This window comes from Crocuta crocuta, unplaced genomic scaffold (genome assembly GCF_008692635.1).
Source record: "Crocuta crocuta isolate KB4526 unplaced genomic scaffold, BGI_CrCroc_1.0 scaffold113, whole genome shotgun sequence".
Lineage (NCBI taxonomy): Eukaryota > Metazoa > Chordata > Mammalia > Carnivora > Hyaenidae > Crocuta > Crocuta crocuta.
In genome coordinates, this window is record NW_027530368.1 from 9,105,202 (window position 1) to 9,123,121 (window position 17,920).

At 37.6% G+C, this 17,920-nt stretch overlaps 1 protein-coding gene across 1 annotated transcript in view; it reads right to left on the bottom strand.

Annotated features, from left to right (window-relative positions):
* The window catches only part of ACTR2 (actin related protein 2), a 39,057-nt gene extending 24,358 nt beyond the window's left edge, over positions 1-14,699 (bottom strand). Inside the window, exons 1-3 of the mRNA XM_077766409.1 lie at positions 14,544-14,699; positions 5,829-5,939; positions 405-620 (exon numbers count right to left, since the gene is read on the bottom strand). Of these exons, the coding sequence (XP_077622535.1) occupies positions 405-620; positions 5,829-5,939; positions 14,544-14,591 (375 nt within the window). The 5' untranslated portion in view covers positions 14,592-14,699. The remainder of the gene's footprint in view (positions 1-404; positions 621-5,828; positions 5,940-14,543) is intronic.
* Positions 14,700-17,920: the final 3,221 nt, after the last annotated feature.

A 17,920-nucleotide genomic window follows, 5' to 3' on the forward strand; every position in this document is an offset into this window, starting at 1 on the left:
GTCCCCTGCCAGAATAGAAGTTCCATGGCAGCAGGGTTTTGTTTACTGATACATCCTACTTAGAAATAATGACTAGTTAGGTGCTCAATAAATAGGATCTGGGGTAAACAATTATTTTTATTCCCTTTATCCTGTATTAAAAAATCTTTTTTATCATGTTTATTTTTGGGGGAGAGAGCGAGAAAGAAAGAGAGGGCAAGCTGTAAGCACAGAGCCTGATGTGGGGCTTGAACTACAAACCACGAAATCACCACCTGAGCCGAAGTTGGGCATTCAACCAACTGAGCCACCCAGCCGCCCCTATTTCTTTTATCCTTTAACAACAATGGTAAGATAAAAGAAAGAGCATTTGCTTTAACATCACAGCACAGAAACACATATATACACATCCAATCTAAACTTACCTCTACAATCTTCTCTCTGTTTTTGGTTGGGTTCATGGGAGGTTCTGTGAGTAAGATTTTACAATTTCTGGTATCTATGTTAAGTTTCTCTGGTCCAAATGTATAGTCCCACAGGTGTTTCATGTCATCCCAATTTCGCACTATGCCATTTTCCATGGGGTAGTTAACTTCTAACATTGAGCGTAATTCACTTGCCTCATCACCAACCATAAGATCCTAGAAAATTATAATATCAAAGCTTTAGTCCAAATTTTTGCATAAAATATCTTCAGAAAATTACATTCCCATGATATTTTGGAAAACTTGGGAATAATTAATTTTAATCTTTCTGGCACTTTCAGATAAAGTTCTTCATTCCACAAGTTTAAAAAATCTTTTCTTTCAAGAACAATGCCTTGGAAAGTTTAATCATGAATAATAAATTTTTATGTACAACGTGGTTTAAATCAATAAATGGACCTTACCTTTAATACATATGTTTCCAAAAGAAGAGCATTAGCACAAATAAACCCCATATTTTCATATTTTGGAGGGTTTTGTATGAGGTTTCATCTGTTTCTTTTGCTCAAATGTTCAAAAAATAAGGCCTGTGATATGTGAAATAGCACATCAGGGAAAAAAGACGTGTAGAAAAATGCTCAATGCATGCAGCACAGTTCTTCGTACTAAATATTGAAATGGTATGGGTAAATGATATGTTTTAATGGACTACAAAGCATAATGAAAGAAGTTAAAAATTAAATGATTCTTTACTATACTGTAATAATGCAGATATGCACCACATAACTTGCAAATTTCAAATTTCTACCTCCATATACCTTAGTTAGAACTGAAATCAAGTTTCTATATATGCCTCACCAAGATCAATGAAAATTTGCAGAGATATAAAAAAATTAACATGGGGGAAACAATTTTTAAAAATTATCTCATGAGCAACATTTTCAGTCTTAAAGTATAATACTGGAAAACTATGCAATCACACATGAAGCGGAGTACTCACAAGTCTTGTCTCCAATGAGAGCAAACTTAAGATGACCCACATTTGAAAAGTCAAATTTTGTATGCATAATAAAGCTAGTGATGTCCTAGAATTTAAGCTTATTTTAGAAATCAGCTGGTCAAGATATTAAATAATCCTGATTTCTACATAAACTGATGAATCCAATAAAAATAACCTCAGAAATAGCTACTATTTGCTACAACACCTTAAGTTTAAAACATGAGGAAATGAAAGGAAACATTAAAATTAACATAAATGTCTCAAAATAAGTTTTAAATATATAGAAGTTTAAAATTTTTTTAAATAATAATTAAAGAAAAAGAGGTGAGGTCTCGAAAAAAGATTTCTGGAAAATCCACTGAAAGCAACAATAAAAAGGAAAAACAGAGTTAAAGCAGATGCTAGAAATGTTCACTAAAACTTCTCTGTTGCAACTAATTTCTTATAAAGTTAATTTACCATAACTTAATCAAATTTCTTAAATATTAACTGTTTAAATCATCTGATAGGAAAATGCAAAACTAAAAATCTGTATCTGTGAATTCTAGTCAATGACATGCATATGTTGAATTAATTAGGGAGAAGTACATGGATACTTTGAAATACATCAAAAAACGAGATAGACTGATGGAGAGATGACTAAATATGTGATATGTCAGTAAAGTAAATATTAATGTCAGAATCTAGGCGATGGGTATACGGGTTTCACTGTAAATTCTTTCAACTTTCCTATACATTCTCAACACTTCTTAATAAAACGTTAAGGGGGAAATCTGTACCTACAAGAACATATGTTACTATTGACCATTAACAAATATAATACACAATTTTCGTACTTTCTTCTAGAATGTATCTTTCTACGTAGTGTACAAAGTTAATAAATTAATTAGATGGCTTACATAATCAGTATACATTCACAATTATAGTTGAAAAAATTTAGAATAGGTCTGATCTGATTTCATCAGAATATTTACTTTTTTTTCCATGTAGGAATAGGTCTGACCCAACACCAACTCAAAATTAAAGCCTCATCTATCTACTTCTAGAACCTATACACTATAAAGAATTAACTGAAACATCTGGCATTGAATATTTTGCCATTCTTCTGAACAAAGAAATGGGACAGTTAAAATGGAAAACAGGTGTTAACCAATTAAATTAGTACACAAATTTTTAAGTAGATCAAGTACCTAATTCAAAATTTATCTCTATCTAAAAATTTTAATTAAAAATATCCTAAAACGTATAATCATCCCTAGAACATTTCCAAAAAGTACTTCCAAAAACTACAAATGCCAAGAGCTTTATATAACTTGCTCTCATACCTCAGACCCTTAGATTTTGACCACCCATCTCCTTACTGGACTTCAAGCCTAAACTATCACCTATTACCTGAAAGAATGAGAAACCACAGTAACTGTCAGAGATGCTGTTTCAAAGGCATTTATATTTTACGAAAAGCAGGCAGTGTAGTTTATATTTGCCAAGAATTATTTTGAACAATGTCACTTCAAATTGGAAAACAGAGTGAACACACTTTAAAACCAAAGTCTTTGTCAAAGCTGCTCACAAATAATATCAAAAACAGACAAACCTGAAAATACCTACTACTGATGCACTTAAGAACTATCACAGAAAAATGTATTAAAAGAGTGAATCGTCTGGGATGCGCCCAGCTCGAGTTCAAAAGAAAAAGGAGCCACACAATGATATTTATTTAGGGGGAGGATCCGTTGTTTATGGAAAAGTCTTATAAGACTTTCACATTTTTCTTATTTATCCTGAGGTAACATTGGAAAATCTGCTCATCGATAAAATGGTATAGGAAACAAGTCAATCTCTTTTCCTCCCCTTTTACTATTTACAGTTCATTTGTATATTAAAACTGTACTCAGTTTATTAAATATATGCTACCAAACTGGATGCAAATATATAGAGACTATGATAGGCAATGTTAAATTTAACACTGATCAATAAAATAGATTTATCCAAATGTAACAACTTCACCCCAAGTCTCTGGATCATACATATCCTAAATAAAGCGACTTGGCTTCTAATATTATGCACACCACATTCCATTTTAATTATAACATTCATCTACAAGAAACACAAGGAAAACAATTCAAAACTATGTTAGTAATTAGTTCTGGTTTGGACCATTGTATGCAATCAGGAAAGTACAGGACTTAATTAGTTGCTACCCAATTGAAGCAATGAAAAAGGTTAAAAATCAAAGTACTTAAAATTAAAATATGGAATTACCCCCCTCCCCAATACTACAGGGACACAAAACAACAACTACTGTCCCATCAAGCAAAAGTGGAAAACAAACAGAGAGCATGTGTGTAACCTCACTTACCATCTTTTTGTTATTCTACTTCAACAGGTCAAGAAAGGTGAAGAGAGAGAAGGTAGAAGTAAGAGTCAGAAAAGGCCTAAATAAAATCCTCACTGAAATTTTTAAACATAACAAGCAATAGAGACAAATTAGGTAGAGGTCAGATGCAGTACTATATTTTACGGAGTTAATAATTAGGGCCAAAGTAACATGGACAGTTATCACTCCTGAATGAAAATTAACTCAATAAACAATTTAAATTTCCAGTTTTTAGTCTATCACCACATTTTAGCTAACAAAACACAGAAAGTATAAGTCAATCCACTAGGCATAGGATTTCCAAAAAGTCAAGTTTCTTTAATTCTTTACTGAATTTAAGAATCTTAAATAAGGAAAATAAATGATAACAGAAAAGGTCTAGCTGAGTAGGTAAAGGGTGAGTTTAGAATGCTTTTACCAAGCTCTAGTAGTCCAGTTAAATCTGACACAGATTTCTTTTACTATTTTCTACTAGAAGAACAAATTAACTTGAGAGACTTAAAAGACTGAGCAGATTGAACCAAACTGAGCCAACAGAACACAGAATAACAAACCATACAAGCAAATGCTACTGGGGAATTCCTTAGTAAAAATGTCATAGAATACAGACTAGTTTCATTTCTGTCACTTGGCCTTAAAAAGGAAGAAAGTGGGAGTGAAAAGATATATAATTATTTCTGCCATGTTAGAGAATAAACATAGTTATACATGATGTATCTTTACACCTCAAAAATGTTATTATCCATAAAGTATATAAAAAGACCTTCTTTAAAAGCCTAATACTGAATAAAAAGCGTGACTTCCAACTTCATTAAAAAAGTTTGTCCTTATCGCTGTTATCAGTTAAACTTTAAGTGGTTCATTTAAGATTAAATGCAATCAGAATGAAAGGCACTCCCCAAAAGAGAATAAGGTATACACTAAATTTCCCAAAAGAAAAGACCTTGGAAAAAAAAATTATCATATTGAATGTTCCGAAAATAACAAAACAAGAGGCCAGAATCATTCATTATTTTAAGCCTTTAAAAATTTAACACAGAACCTAAGTTTCAGTTGGTATTTTTATTTACTGTGTAACTCAATTCTCTAGTAACAAGGGCAGAGAGCTACCAAGTAGCTAATCTCTACTAGCTATTACCACCTTCCTCGATACCTCAAACAAATGTCCCAAAGAGGTACACCCTAACTCCTATTTCAAATGACTCATAATCTAACTGAAGTTTTGCCAAAGACTGCCCAGACAGGACCAACAATGCTACCTTGTTCATAAATCATTCAGTAAATGGGCCCCTAAATTCGACTGCATTTTTTATAATCAGATCCTTAGGCCACCTTAAGAATTTAAGTATTGGTGACCAATGACCTTCTGATTGTTCTATTTTGCTTTCTTTTTTTAAATATTGTTAACTCCCACTTGATTTCCAATCTTTTGAATACGGAGAAAAGTCTATCATCCTTAATGTCCAGTCTCTCATGTTAAGTACAGTGAGTAGGCAATGACAACTTTTCCTCCTCTCTCCTCATGGGAAGATAAATAATGCAAGGCCAAATAAAGACTTGCAGGGCTTCCTCCTGCACATTATGGAAGTCAGTTATTTTATCAGTGAAAAAGTGAAAAATTGATATGCTACGTTTTCCAGACTAGCTAGATTAATAAGTAGGAAGATCAGGCCATGAGAACATGAAAAGTCTTAGGTCCCAAATAGACACTAACATATAATGAAAAATACATGGAACTGAAAGACATAAAAATACCAGGCTGATTTCTTTTAGACATTATATGTAATGGAACTATGAGTCACTAATATAATACTCACATCAATATAAGAATCTTATTAAGAGTTTACTCCATTCAGAGTAATGGCATCAGCGATACTTAAAGTCAGCATTCAGGTTTTGTGCCTTTCTTCAAGTGTTGATATAAATTAAAAATACAAGAAACTCAGCCCTTCTTCTTTGCTTTTCATGGCATCATATCTTAAAACTACTTAATTCAAAGAACCCCTCACAAGTTTTTATCCTCATTTATCAATAAATCAAATATTACCTTGATTTCAATGTTTCCCACTTTGGTGGTTGATCTGATAATAGGTCTTCCAACCAAAGCTGGGAAGATGTGTTCTGGAAAGTTAGAGCCTGCATATCCACACTTCACAAACTGGAAGAGAACAGTAAAAGTGGGTTAGTATCAAGGTACTTACTATGTCCATTTAAAACAGCATCTGAGGGACACCTGGGTGACTCAGTCCCTTAAGCGTCTGACTTTGGCTCAGGGCATGATCTCACAGTTTGTGGGTTCAAGCCCCGAGTCGGGCTCTGTGCTGACAGCTCAGAGCCTAGAGGCTGCTTCTGATTCTGTGTCTCCCTCTTCTCTCTGACCCTCCCCCACACTCTCTCTCTCAAAAATAAATATTAAAAAATTAAAAAAGAATAAAGAATAAAAATAAAAACAGTATCGCATCTGAAAAATATCACTTTGCATTTATACAATATTTTAAACTTTTGGTGCTTTCAAATTATCCAAAATAGTCACCCAATCTATCATATCTTCCTTTTATTTCCTTTATGGCAGTGACTACTTCCAGAGCTCATGTTTATTTACCAGTTAACTGCTTAATTAGCGCTTATGTCTCCCTAGTACAGGGAAAGTCTCAGGAAAGCAGGGAGCTTAAGGTGAGGAGTTCATGGTAGAGCCCAATGACTCAAAGATATCTCAGCACACAGTGGGCACACAAGCGGGAAATGGGACAGATTGACTCAACAAATGCTAAGAATTTTTTTTAAAGAGAAATATTAGAAACTGAACAGAACTAAACCTTCAATTCTTTTTTTTTTTTTTAAGTTTATTTATATTGAGAGAGAGTGTAAGGGGTGAGGGTACAGAGAAAGAAGGAGAGAGAGAATCCTAAGCAGGCTATGAACTGTCAGCACAGAGCCCACCTCAGGGCTCAATGTCACAAACTGTGAGACCATGAACTGAGCTGAATTCAAGAGTCGGACGCCGACTAGCCACCAAGGTGCCCCCTGACGCTTCAATTCTAAAGCAGGCTTTCATTCATCTTTGGCAATTCACTTAAGCAACATTTATCAAAATGGGGTGGGGGGGAATCGTATCTGGACTAGCATCATGTTAAAATTAACATTAGGCATTTTTTTTTACCATTTAGATTTTCATATTTAGATGGTTAGTAATACCAGGTAACATAGTTTTATATTCAGGCAATGTACCCCTTCAATGAGGGCATTACACTGACTCTGATAATGCTTCATAAGAAACTGATATACTAGGAGATTTACCAACTACAGTAAAACTGAAAATAGAACCAAGGTTTTTTGTTGTTTTGTTTTTTATTTCAGAGAGAGTGAGTGCAAGCAGGGAGAGGGGCAGAGGAAGAGAGAGAGAGAATCTTAAGCAGGCTGTCCACACTCGGTGCAGAGCCTGACCCAAGCCTCAATCCCACGACCCTGGGATCATGACCTGAGACGAAATCCAGAGTCAGACGCTCAACTGACTGAGCCACCCAGCACCCTGAACCAAGGGTTTTTAATTCTTACACCAATAATATAGTCAGCACAGTCTTACTTTTAAGAAGTAAGCAGGCTTCAGACTCTGAGCTGTCAGCACAGAGCCCAACACGGGACTCAAACCCACAAACCGGTGAGATCACGACCTGAGCCGAAGTCGGACATTCAACCGACTGAACCACCCAGGCACCCCTGTGCAAGGATCTTTTGTGTCTATTGATGAATCCCAAGTGCCTAGAACAGTGTCTGACATATAGGTAAGTGCATACTATATAACTGATCAATAAAAGTTAGAAGTTTTGCTGTTGTTTTGAGAGAATGACACTGTGATTATTTTTTTAAATGTTTATTTATTTATTTTGAGAGAGAGCCAAGCAGGGGAGGGACAGAGGTAGAGAGAGAGAGAGAACCCCATGCACAGAGCCCAAAGCAGGGCTCAATCTCATGAACCATGCGATCATGACCTGAGCCAAAACCAAGAGTTGGATGCTTAACTGACTAAGACACTCAGGTGCCCCATGTGATTACTTTTTAATACAGAGCATATGTTTCATATTGAGAAAAAGAGCAATGTTCATGGCTCCAGGCACTATATTCTCTGAGAAGAATTAAAGAGAAAAACAGTATCTGAATGTGACACATGACAGCAATAACAAAAAGATTGACAGAAACTTTTAACCTACCCCTTGACAGAAAGCTACTATCTACAAGGAACAGTTTCTTTTTTTAATGTTTTTTTGTTTATTTTTGAGAGAGAAATAGAGACAGCATGAGCAGGGGAAGGTCAGAGAGAGAAGGAGACACAGAATCCGAAGACAGGCTCCAGGCTCTGAGCTGGCTGTCAGCACAGAGCCTGATGCAGGGCTCAAACCCACGAACCGTGAGATCATGACCTGAGCCAAAGTCGGACGCTCAACCAACTGAGCCACCCAGGCGCCCTTCTACAAGGAACAGTTTTATTTGATGGTGGTAAAAGTTAGCAACTTAAACTTACTGACTTTTGACTAACTCCCCAAAATACAGAATTTTCTTATTTCAAAATCTCTACAACAACCTTGTTGGAAATTTTGATGAACCACATTTAATTATAAATAGCCTAGAACATTCTGCCATCCAGAATTTCAAGTGAATTGCAAGACATTTATAAATAGAGCTTTTAAAATATGTTAAAGTCATGACTTATGCAAATGAAAGCTATGAAAAATCTGTCTGAAACACCACCTGAATTCCTATCATCTCAGTTCACATTGACACTCTAGAATCTACAGAAAACATACTCTCCATATACATTTTCTTCCAAACCCACAAAACCTAGTCCTGGTCAGTTTAACTCTGAGCCACCAAGGCTGGGGTATTTTTCAGTTATAGATACCCATTTCTTTTTTTCTTTTTAATATAGTTTATTGTCAAGTTGGTTTCCATATAACACCCAGTGCTCATCCCATTAAGTGCCCTCCTCCATGCCCATCACCCATTTTCCCTTCTGCCCCACCCCCCCATCAACCCTCAATTTGTTCTAAGTATTTAAGAGTCTCTTATGGTTTGCCTCCCTCCCTCTCCTTAATTATTTTCGCCCCTTTCCCCTCCCCTATGGTCCTCTGTCAAGTTTCTCCTGATCCACATGAGTGAAAACTCATTGGAAACAGATACCCATTTCTATAACTCCTTATTGGATTATCTTTCAAGGCAGTGGTACCATATGATGGCCGAAGGAACAGATTACTTGTTTGCTCATACCTACTTCTCCTCTTGAACAGTGGTTGACAGTGAAGAACTACAATACATTCTTACCCTAAAAGAGTGTTAAACAGAATTCAGTAGTGCTAATCCATTTTTCCACAACGTCTTCTCAAATATTTATCAATGTGACCCAGAAGGAATTGGAGAGACAACTGCCACAGAGGAAATGAATAATATCTAGTATTTAAGTATATTCAAATTAAGGGGAAAAAAAATAAAACCTCTCACAGTCTTCTAAATCATAAACTCTTTTGTCCTTAAGTCAAAATTCAGTTCACTAGATATGAACTGAAACGATATGGAAGGATAGAGAATCTCTTCTCATTATTATTCCAACCATACCCAATTTCTATATAAATAAAATTTGTCATGAGCATCAGATCAGCCCAGTACCTGCACTGGTCATAATTTACCTTATATTTCAAATATAGAAAATAAATACTATGCAGATATTAAATTCTTATGTTTACCTCAGAGTAACAAACAGGTAAAGGACACTGGGTGGGCCAAAAGTGTCCATTCATTTTCACTGAAAATGCTCACTTATATAGGTATGTTTTTAAAGAAATTATAGAATGACTGAAAAAAGAATCAACAAGTTTTTAAGGGCCATCTTCAGCATGTTAAATATAAACAAATGATTTAAGAGAGAAATCATTAAAAACTGGAGGAGGGAGAATGAGCCTGGCATGGGAAATAAATCAAGTCCTGGTGCAGGGGGGAGGCTGTGAAGGTTGACATGCCTCCCCTCTCTGAGCTACACATACTCAGAAACATGCAATGTGGCAAAACCATAAATAATCACATTAGTCAACGTTTACTGATTATAAATATTCAGATGGGTGGTTTATATCTTAAAATTCTTTTTTGAGCTTATTTTAAGGGATAAAATAGCTGCCAAGTGAATAATACAAGGAGACCTCCCTGAAATCTGAGACCTTCTCAAACTATAAAAACGATTGTAAACCTACTTAATTTTGCTTTACAAAAAAAGGAAATATGGCTTTAATTCAAAGATATCAATCACTTATTAATGAAATTACTTATTCAGCTTAAGCAGTAGCTTACTGGAAACAGATGCTGCCATAGCAACCCAGCTACAGCGTTCCTACAATGTATTAGATACTTGGTCAAAATGGGAATAGCTGCACTCCTTTGCATTATTTCAAATGTGAAAGCATTAATAGCTGTAATAAAAGAACTTAATTAAAATAATCAATTTCTTAATAACATAAAATGAACAGACAATCCAGCGTTTCCCTTCTTGCAAAAAGTCAGTACTTTAAAAAAAATCTAATTCATGATGTGATAAAATGCAAAGAAAATATTTTTTTCTAGACTACTCAATTGGTATCCTTTTAATCCTTGAAATACCTCTCCTACTCTAATCTTTTTAAGACTTGCACTTAGTTCTCTCATTGTGTGCAATAGGCTGTGTTTAAGAAATAGATTTTACCATATATAGTTTCCTCTTCATAGCACTGTGGTTTGAACTGGCTCCCTTACTTGCTACTGAGTCATCAAATGGTAAGAACACGAACAGTATAATGTTCTTTCAAGCAAAAAGGAATAAAAAAATCCATCTACATTTGTTCTAACAGTACCTTTATTCCCTCAAAAAATAAGCTGGGATTTACAAAGCCTCACTTGGGCTTATTTAATGTGTATTTTTCCTTTATTAATTTAATTTGATGGTGTTGATATATCCATTAATTTAACTGCCTAGTGATTATTTTGATCTTAAACCACCAAAATACTTATTCTGTTCCAAAGCATTTTGCAGAGTGAAGACAAATTTGCTTTTGGTTTGTTTCCACTTCAAGCACTCCTAAGTTCAACATATAAATTAGCATAAATCTGATAAAGCAGTTCATAAACAATAAAAAATCTGAGAGTTATAAATGAAAGCATAATTATTCCAGCACTATAAGCTACTTTGTATCACTAGACCCTAAAACCTGTACCAGTCACACAGTAGGCACAGAAGTCTTCCCTGTCAGTGAGCTATCTCAGTGCTGATGAAATCACCCAACTTCTGGAACAAGGCACATCAGGGGTCTGGGCCAACTCATGAAAGACATCTAAACCTAAGCAGATCTCCAGGCTTTCACCTATCTGGCCGTTTTCAGTGGCTCTATTTAGATGGGAGGTCTAGTTTAGGTCTGAATGGTTATGAAGATGAAATGCATAAGTTATTGGAATCAGATGAGTTTTCTTTCCTCCTCTAGGCTACCCTAATGAGGGAGACCCTGGTCTAGTTGGGAGCTAGTGAGGAAAAGAGGCAGGACCAACATCTGGCATGTGATCCTAAGAACTCATCCACTCTGGGGGCATTCGAATTAGGGCCGACCAGAGGGGTTAAAAAAAATCAACTTCTCAAACAGCCTAAGTTAAAAACTAAAATGTGTAAGAAGCAAGTTGCTTTAGGATAATAACTGTTCACATAAGTTTTTGGAAATCAAATTTGAATACCTTCTTTAATGTTTAATTGTAGATAACTCACTATAACTTCAGGTACCTAAACAAAATCAAGATGACTATGAAGTATAAGCAGTAAGAAATCTAAAATTTCTGTATTTAGAATCCTCTATGGGACACCTGGGTATCTCAGTCAGTTAAGCATCTGACTTCAGCTGAGGTCATGATCTCATGACTCCTGAGTTCAAGTCCTGCATCAGGCCCTGTGCTGACAACTCAGAGCCTAGATCCTGGAGCCTGTTTCAGATTCTGTGTCTCCCTCTCTTTCTGCCCCTCCCCAGCTCATACTCTGTCCTTCTCTCTCCTTCAAAAATAAACAAACATTTTTAAATAATTTAGAATCCTTTAAATTGTCAGAAATATCACAGCATTCCTAGCTACATATCACACCAGAACTGTTTCCTCATTTGAAGACAATCATGTCTATGGAAAATCTGGAAAAAACATTTAAATAACTAGAAATAGAACACCAAGTACATAAATTTTTGTTCAAATTAACTACATTTTTCCTTTTTGTCATAGTAATTTATCTTCTCTTTTAAGGTACAAGATTCTTTTTTTTTTTTTTTAACATTTATTTCCGAGAGAGAGAGAGAGAGAAAGAGACCGCATAAGCAGGGGAGGGTCAGAGAGAGAGGGAGACACAGAATCTAAAACAGGCTCCAGGCTCTGAGCTAGCTGTCAGGACAGAGCCCAATGCAGGGCTCAAACCCGAGAACCATGAGATCATGACCTAAGACGAAGTCGGACGCGTAACCAACTGAGCCACCCAAGCGCCCTAGTACAAGATTCTTAAATTATGGATTAGCCATAAGATTAATCAATACCATACAATCAGCATTCTAACAAAGGTAAACTAGTCAAATAGTAACATAAATGAACTCAGAGCTAACATTTCTATTCTAATTGAATATCGGAAAAACTCATACACTACAAATACAGGGTTTATTACCCTTCAAAGAGGAGGAATCCATTGAAATACAACTGCTCTGATTTCTAAAAACTTTTTTAATGTTTATTCATTTTTGAGAGACGGAGAGAGACAGAGCACAAGCAGGCGAAGGGCAGAGAGAGAGGGAGACACAGAATCTGAAGCAGGCTTCAGGCTCCGAGCTGTCAGCACCGAGCCCAACACAAGGCTGGAACCCAAGGACCACGAGATCATGACCTGAACCCAAATCGGACTCTTAACCGACCGAGCCACCCAGGCACCCCATGATTTCTAAAGAGAATTATCAGACGTATTTACAAAACAAAATCTATTAAATTCAATCTTTAAAGCTTTAAATGTGGGGCGCCTGGGTGGCTCAGTCGGTGAAGCCTCTGACTTCAGCTCAGGTCATGAAATCACGGTNGGGGAATCAGGTTACTATATTTTTTAAATAAAAGCACCTTCAACTGTGAAAGTAATAAACACTTAAACCCAGTCTCACAAGTAACCACTACGAACATACCTTTCCCTCTAAAACTTTCATGTAGAAGTCTGTGGTCTTACATAAACATATTTAATAAACAACATACAAATGGGATCATTCTAAAACTTTCTCTCAACTTAACAAATCTTAGACATGTTTGCATAGCAGTGGATCTTTTTTTTAAGTATGCCATTTTGTATGGATGTACCATTATATGATAACTCTTCTTACTCTCGAGTTTTCAACTTAGTTCATATAAAACTAGTATAGTTATTGCTTATAAAAGTCTGTAGCACAGTAAGGGCAATATTACAGCAGTAAATATCAGCTCCTTTTTCGCCCTCAACAATCCAGTTTCCAAAATGCTTTCAAGTAAATCGTTTTTTTTTCAGGGTACAACATAGTGATTTGACAACTCTATAGGTTATGCTACACTCACCACAAGTGTAGCTACCATTCATTACCGTCTAATGCTATCACAATACCAATGACTATATTCCCTGTGCAGTACCTGTCATCCCCGTGATTTACTCATTCCGTAAGTGGAAGCCTATTTTTTCAATTCCTATGTCACATTCATGGAAAAAAGAGAAGAAAAGTCACAAAATATTTTAACTCCAAAATGGTTAGAAATCACTGTAATGTAGGGGGAAATGCTCACTACCGAACTCAACCCGAATAAGTAACATTTCTGTCTCCTAGTGTGCTGTCCTAAGTAAGTTTTCTTTTAGGTGGGGGGTTGAAAGTAACAACTTCCAAATGATTTCTAAATCAGTGTTTTAGCCAGATTTTTATAATCATTTCCCTTTTAGAATCTTAAAGTCTAACATAATCTGTGTTCTGCACCTAAAGAAAAAAAATGAAGTTGGAGAGAATACCAAAACTGATCACTTCCTCTAAGGTCCAAAATTAACACTTGGGCCTTGAAAGGTCCTAGAGCTCCCAATATCAATGGAACATATTGGCTCTGAGGGGCGGCACCAGGCGCTGGCCAAACTCCCAGCATGCAGAACAAAAAGTAAATGATGCTCTGCTAAACTCCCCCGCCCCACCCCCTCCCAAAACTGCGAAAGGGCTGCGGCTCATTGCATGACAGCACTTCCCTTTTTTTTTTTTTTTTCTTAAACCCGTTTCCTGCCTCCCGTTCGGTATCTTCAACTAACCAGGAAGAGGAAGGCCTCTTGGTTCTTTCTCTTTTCTACACAACCAGGTTCTTTCTCTTTTCTACACAACCAGCGACCCTGGGGAATGGACCCTTCATCGAACAAACCCACCCAGCCTTTTACCCTTCCAGCCCTTTGGCCAAATTGTCCCCGCTCGGGCGCAGAGCCGGCCCCTGCCGGGCAGCAGACTGAATGCCCCTCCAGCGTCGGCCTCGCCCGCCGCCCCGGCCCCGAGCCGCGGGGCGGGCAGGCTCGGGGAGACCAGCGCTGGACTGGGTCCGCTCGCTCCCCACGCCCGCAGAGGCCGGAAGCGCTGCCCCGCGCCCCTCATCCCCTGCGGCGCGAGGGCCCAGGGGTGCAACCCGGGACGCCGAGGGTCGGAGCGCCACTAGCACATCCCCACCCGGGCCTGTGGCCACGGCTTCCCCGCCAGGCGCTTACCCCGGTGCCGTTGTCGCACACCACCACCTTCCTGCCCTGGCTGTCCATCGTCTGCCCGGAAGAGAGCCGCCGCCACCGCCGAACGACCTACAGCCCCTGCCGCCCGGCCCTTTCCTCTTCCTCCTCCTTCACAGCCCCTCCTTCAGCCCAACTTTCTTCCCCCAACCGGAAGTCACCGCCCGGCCCCACCCGCCATTTAAGATACAGTCTGCACGGAAGGAGAGGAGGTGGGAGGGAGGAGGCCGAGACTGGCAGCAGTGAGCTCCAATAAGAATAGAGAAGTGCTGGGGCCCCGCCTACAACCCCGGCTTCAGCTTCAGTTCCAGCTCAGGCGTGCCGGTTACCGCCCTCCCAGGTTCTTCCTGACTGCTTATAGTTCCTGGATCTTCTCCTGGCCTTAATGGCGGCAGATCTGGCGGACGCTTTGGCCAAAGGCGGCGCAGGAGTTGAGGGGGCTGCTTACTGGTCTGCAAAAGGGGCAGGCAGGAGAAGGACCCTGGAATTGTGGCGACATGGCAGTGGAGTGTGGCGAGGGGAGACAGCCGGGAGGGCGGAGGGCTTGGGAAGCAAACCTGGACTTCCCTGCTGACCCCACCAATGAAAATGGCTTGGTGTGGCATTGCTTTTAGGCCTTTTTAATGAAGAGAGCGGTAATTGATACATACACGTGAAATCATGCGTTTATATTTGATATCTCCCAATTCCAGCCCAACCTTTTTTACCCACTTTGCTCTTAGTCGAGCGAGCAGGAGTGGGAGCCTACCTTTTCAGCGTCCTCGCTCACCACTTCCCTTCCGGCAGTACCACGTTGCTTAACTCTTCTTCAGTGTATGTACCTCTTTGAACCCAGAGCCTTGGGTTTGAAATCAGACAGCCCCAGTTTCAGATATGGCCATGCCACTCAAGAGTTTTGTGATTTTGGACATCTCCTTGCTTATGCAAATACTAACCTCTACTTCCCTGAGTGGTTGGGAGGATAAAATGCATAAAGTATCCATTCAGTGGTGGCTATTTATTATTAATTACATACTTTTAAATATACAGTTCTTTCTACTTATAATGCCTTTACCTTTTTAATCAGGAGACTTCTGCTCATGCTCTAAACCCAGCTGTCACATCTATGAAGACTTGGCTAATAACCCTCAAGATGCTCTTTACTCTCTTTCTTCACTATTAGTTTAATGTGGATATGTGAATAACACTTTTGTGCTTACTATTCTCAACAAATATTAGATAAGTAATATTAAAATTTATCTAGGAAATACGCCATCGTTTTTGAGAGGTGAGAACTAGAATTGTGCCTTTCATATGGCTGTACATGCACAGTGACTAGAATAAAGCCTGGATCATGAACCCCTCAGTCTGGCTGCCTCTCAATTTTCACTTTGTTCGGTTCTTAGACAAGTGGTTTTCAACCTTTTACAAAGGCATAGGCGACTTTATTCTAATTTAATCTTATATGGAAACAACATATAAAATAGATTAAAATAAAGCTACCATAGTTGTTGGAAGTTTGAGAAATTAGGTTGGATAGGAGGTCTCAGGGAAATATGTCTTCCCCACACCTGCTTCAGTAGTTGTTGAGGTACCTCAGCCTGCTAAACAGTTCATTAGTTCACAAACTACACGTCTTCCTTTTTGAGGCCCCAGTGCCTGACACTGCACCATTTTCCTGAAAGTATATTGATTTGGTCTCAGCAAATTGAACTCAAGCATTTCTGTGTCCTTTTAATTTTCCTCTCTATGAAATTAAATTTCATACTTTTTTTTACTTTTAAAGAAATTATCAGTTTTGTTTTCTTACATTTATAGAAACAATACATGCAGACTGTAGAAAATATCTACAAACATCTGTTCACTAATGAAAATGCAGCAAACCCCTTATTATGCAAATCCAGATTCAGTACTATTGATAGCTGGCACCTGCCTTCTACACCAGGCACAACCTGGTCATTTCACTTTCCTCAAAATAATGTGACCACACATTTTAAGGCAATTATTTTGGGAGGGGGGAGAGTAGGGAGACTTCATTTCTAGCCTTCTGTTGTTATTTTACATATATTATCCCATACACAAATCTTACTAGGTAAGTATCCCTGTTTTACACATGAGAAATGGGAGCTTTAAAAAATTAAGTGCAGCAAGGTGGTAGGATAGAAGCTTACATAACAGAAATCAATATATTTTCATATGTCATTAGTGAACAATCTGAAAATGAAATTAAGAAAACAATTCCATTTCCAAGAACATCAGAAAAATCCAAATAAATGCAAGGCCTATATACTGAAAACTATGAAACATGGTTGAGAGAAATCAAAGAAGATCTAGATAAGTAAATACACCATGTTCATAGATTCATTGATGATGGTTCTCTCCAAACCGATCTATAAATTCAAATGCAGTCTCTATCAAAATCCCAGCAGACTTTCTTTCTTTTTAGAAACTGACAAGTTTGATCCTAAAATTTATACAGAAAGGTAAAAGAATCAGAATAGCCAAAACAATTTTTAAAAAGAAAAGCAAAATCAGACTTCCACTGATTTCAAAATTTATTATAAAGCTATGGTAATGAAGACAATGTGGTATTAGCACAAGGATGGACATGTAGATCAATGGTACAGAATAGACAGCCCAGAAGAAAACTCTTGCATTTATGGCCAATTGATTTTCAATGAGTCTGCTTAAACAATTCCGTGGCAAAAGGGTAATCTTTTTTTTTTTTTTTTTCACAAATAGTGCTGGGACAATTGGATATTCTTGTATGTGGAGGAAAAAAGAACTCTGACCCTCACCTCACACTATACACAAAAATTAATTCAAACGGATCATAGATTTAAATTTAGAAGAACTAAAACTCTATAAATTCTGGAAGAAAAGACAAGAAAAATCTTTTGATGTTGAGTTAAGCAAAGATTGCTTAGATATAACACCAAAATCATGATTCATAAAAGAAAAAAATGATAAACTGGACTTAATAGAAATTTAAAGCTTTTAATTGATGTATTAAGAAAAAGAAAAGAAAAAAAGAAGCCACAGACTAGGAGAAAATATTTGCAATCATATATCCAACAAAGGACTCCTATCCAGAATAAATTAAGAACATTAATAATAAGAAGATAAATTATCTAATTTTTTTAATGTTTTTTATTTATTTCTAGGAGAGAGAGAGAGAGAGACAGCGTGAGCAGGGGAGGGTCAGAGAGAGAGGGAGTCACAGACTGAAACAGGCTCCAGGCTCTGAGCTGGCAGTCAGCACAGAGCCCGACACGGGGCTCGAACCCACGAACCGCGAGATCATGACCTAAGCGAAAGTCGGACGCTTAACCGACTAAGCCACCCAGGCGTCCCTAAATTATCTAATTTTAAAGTGGGTGAAA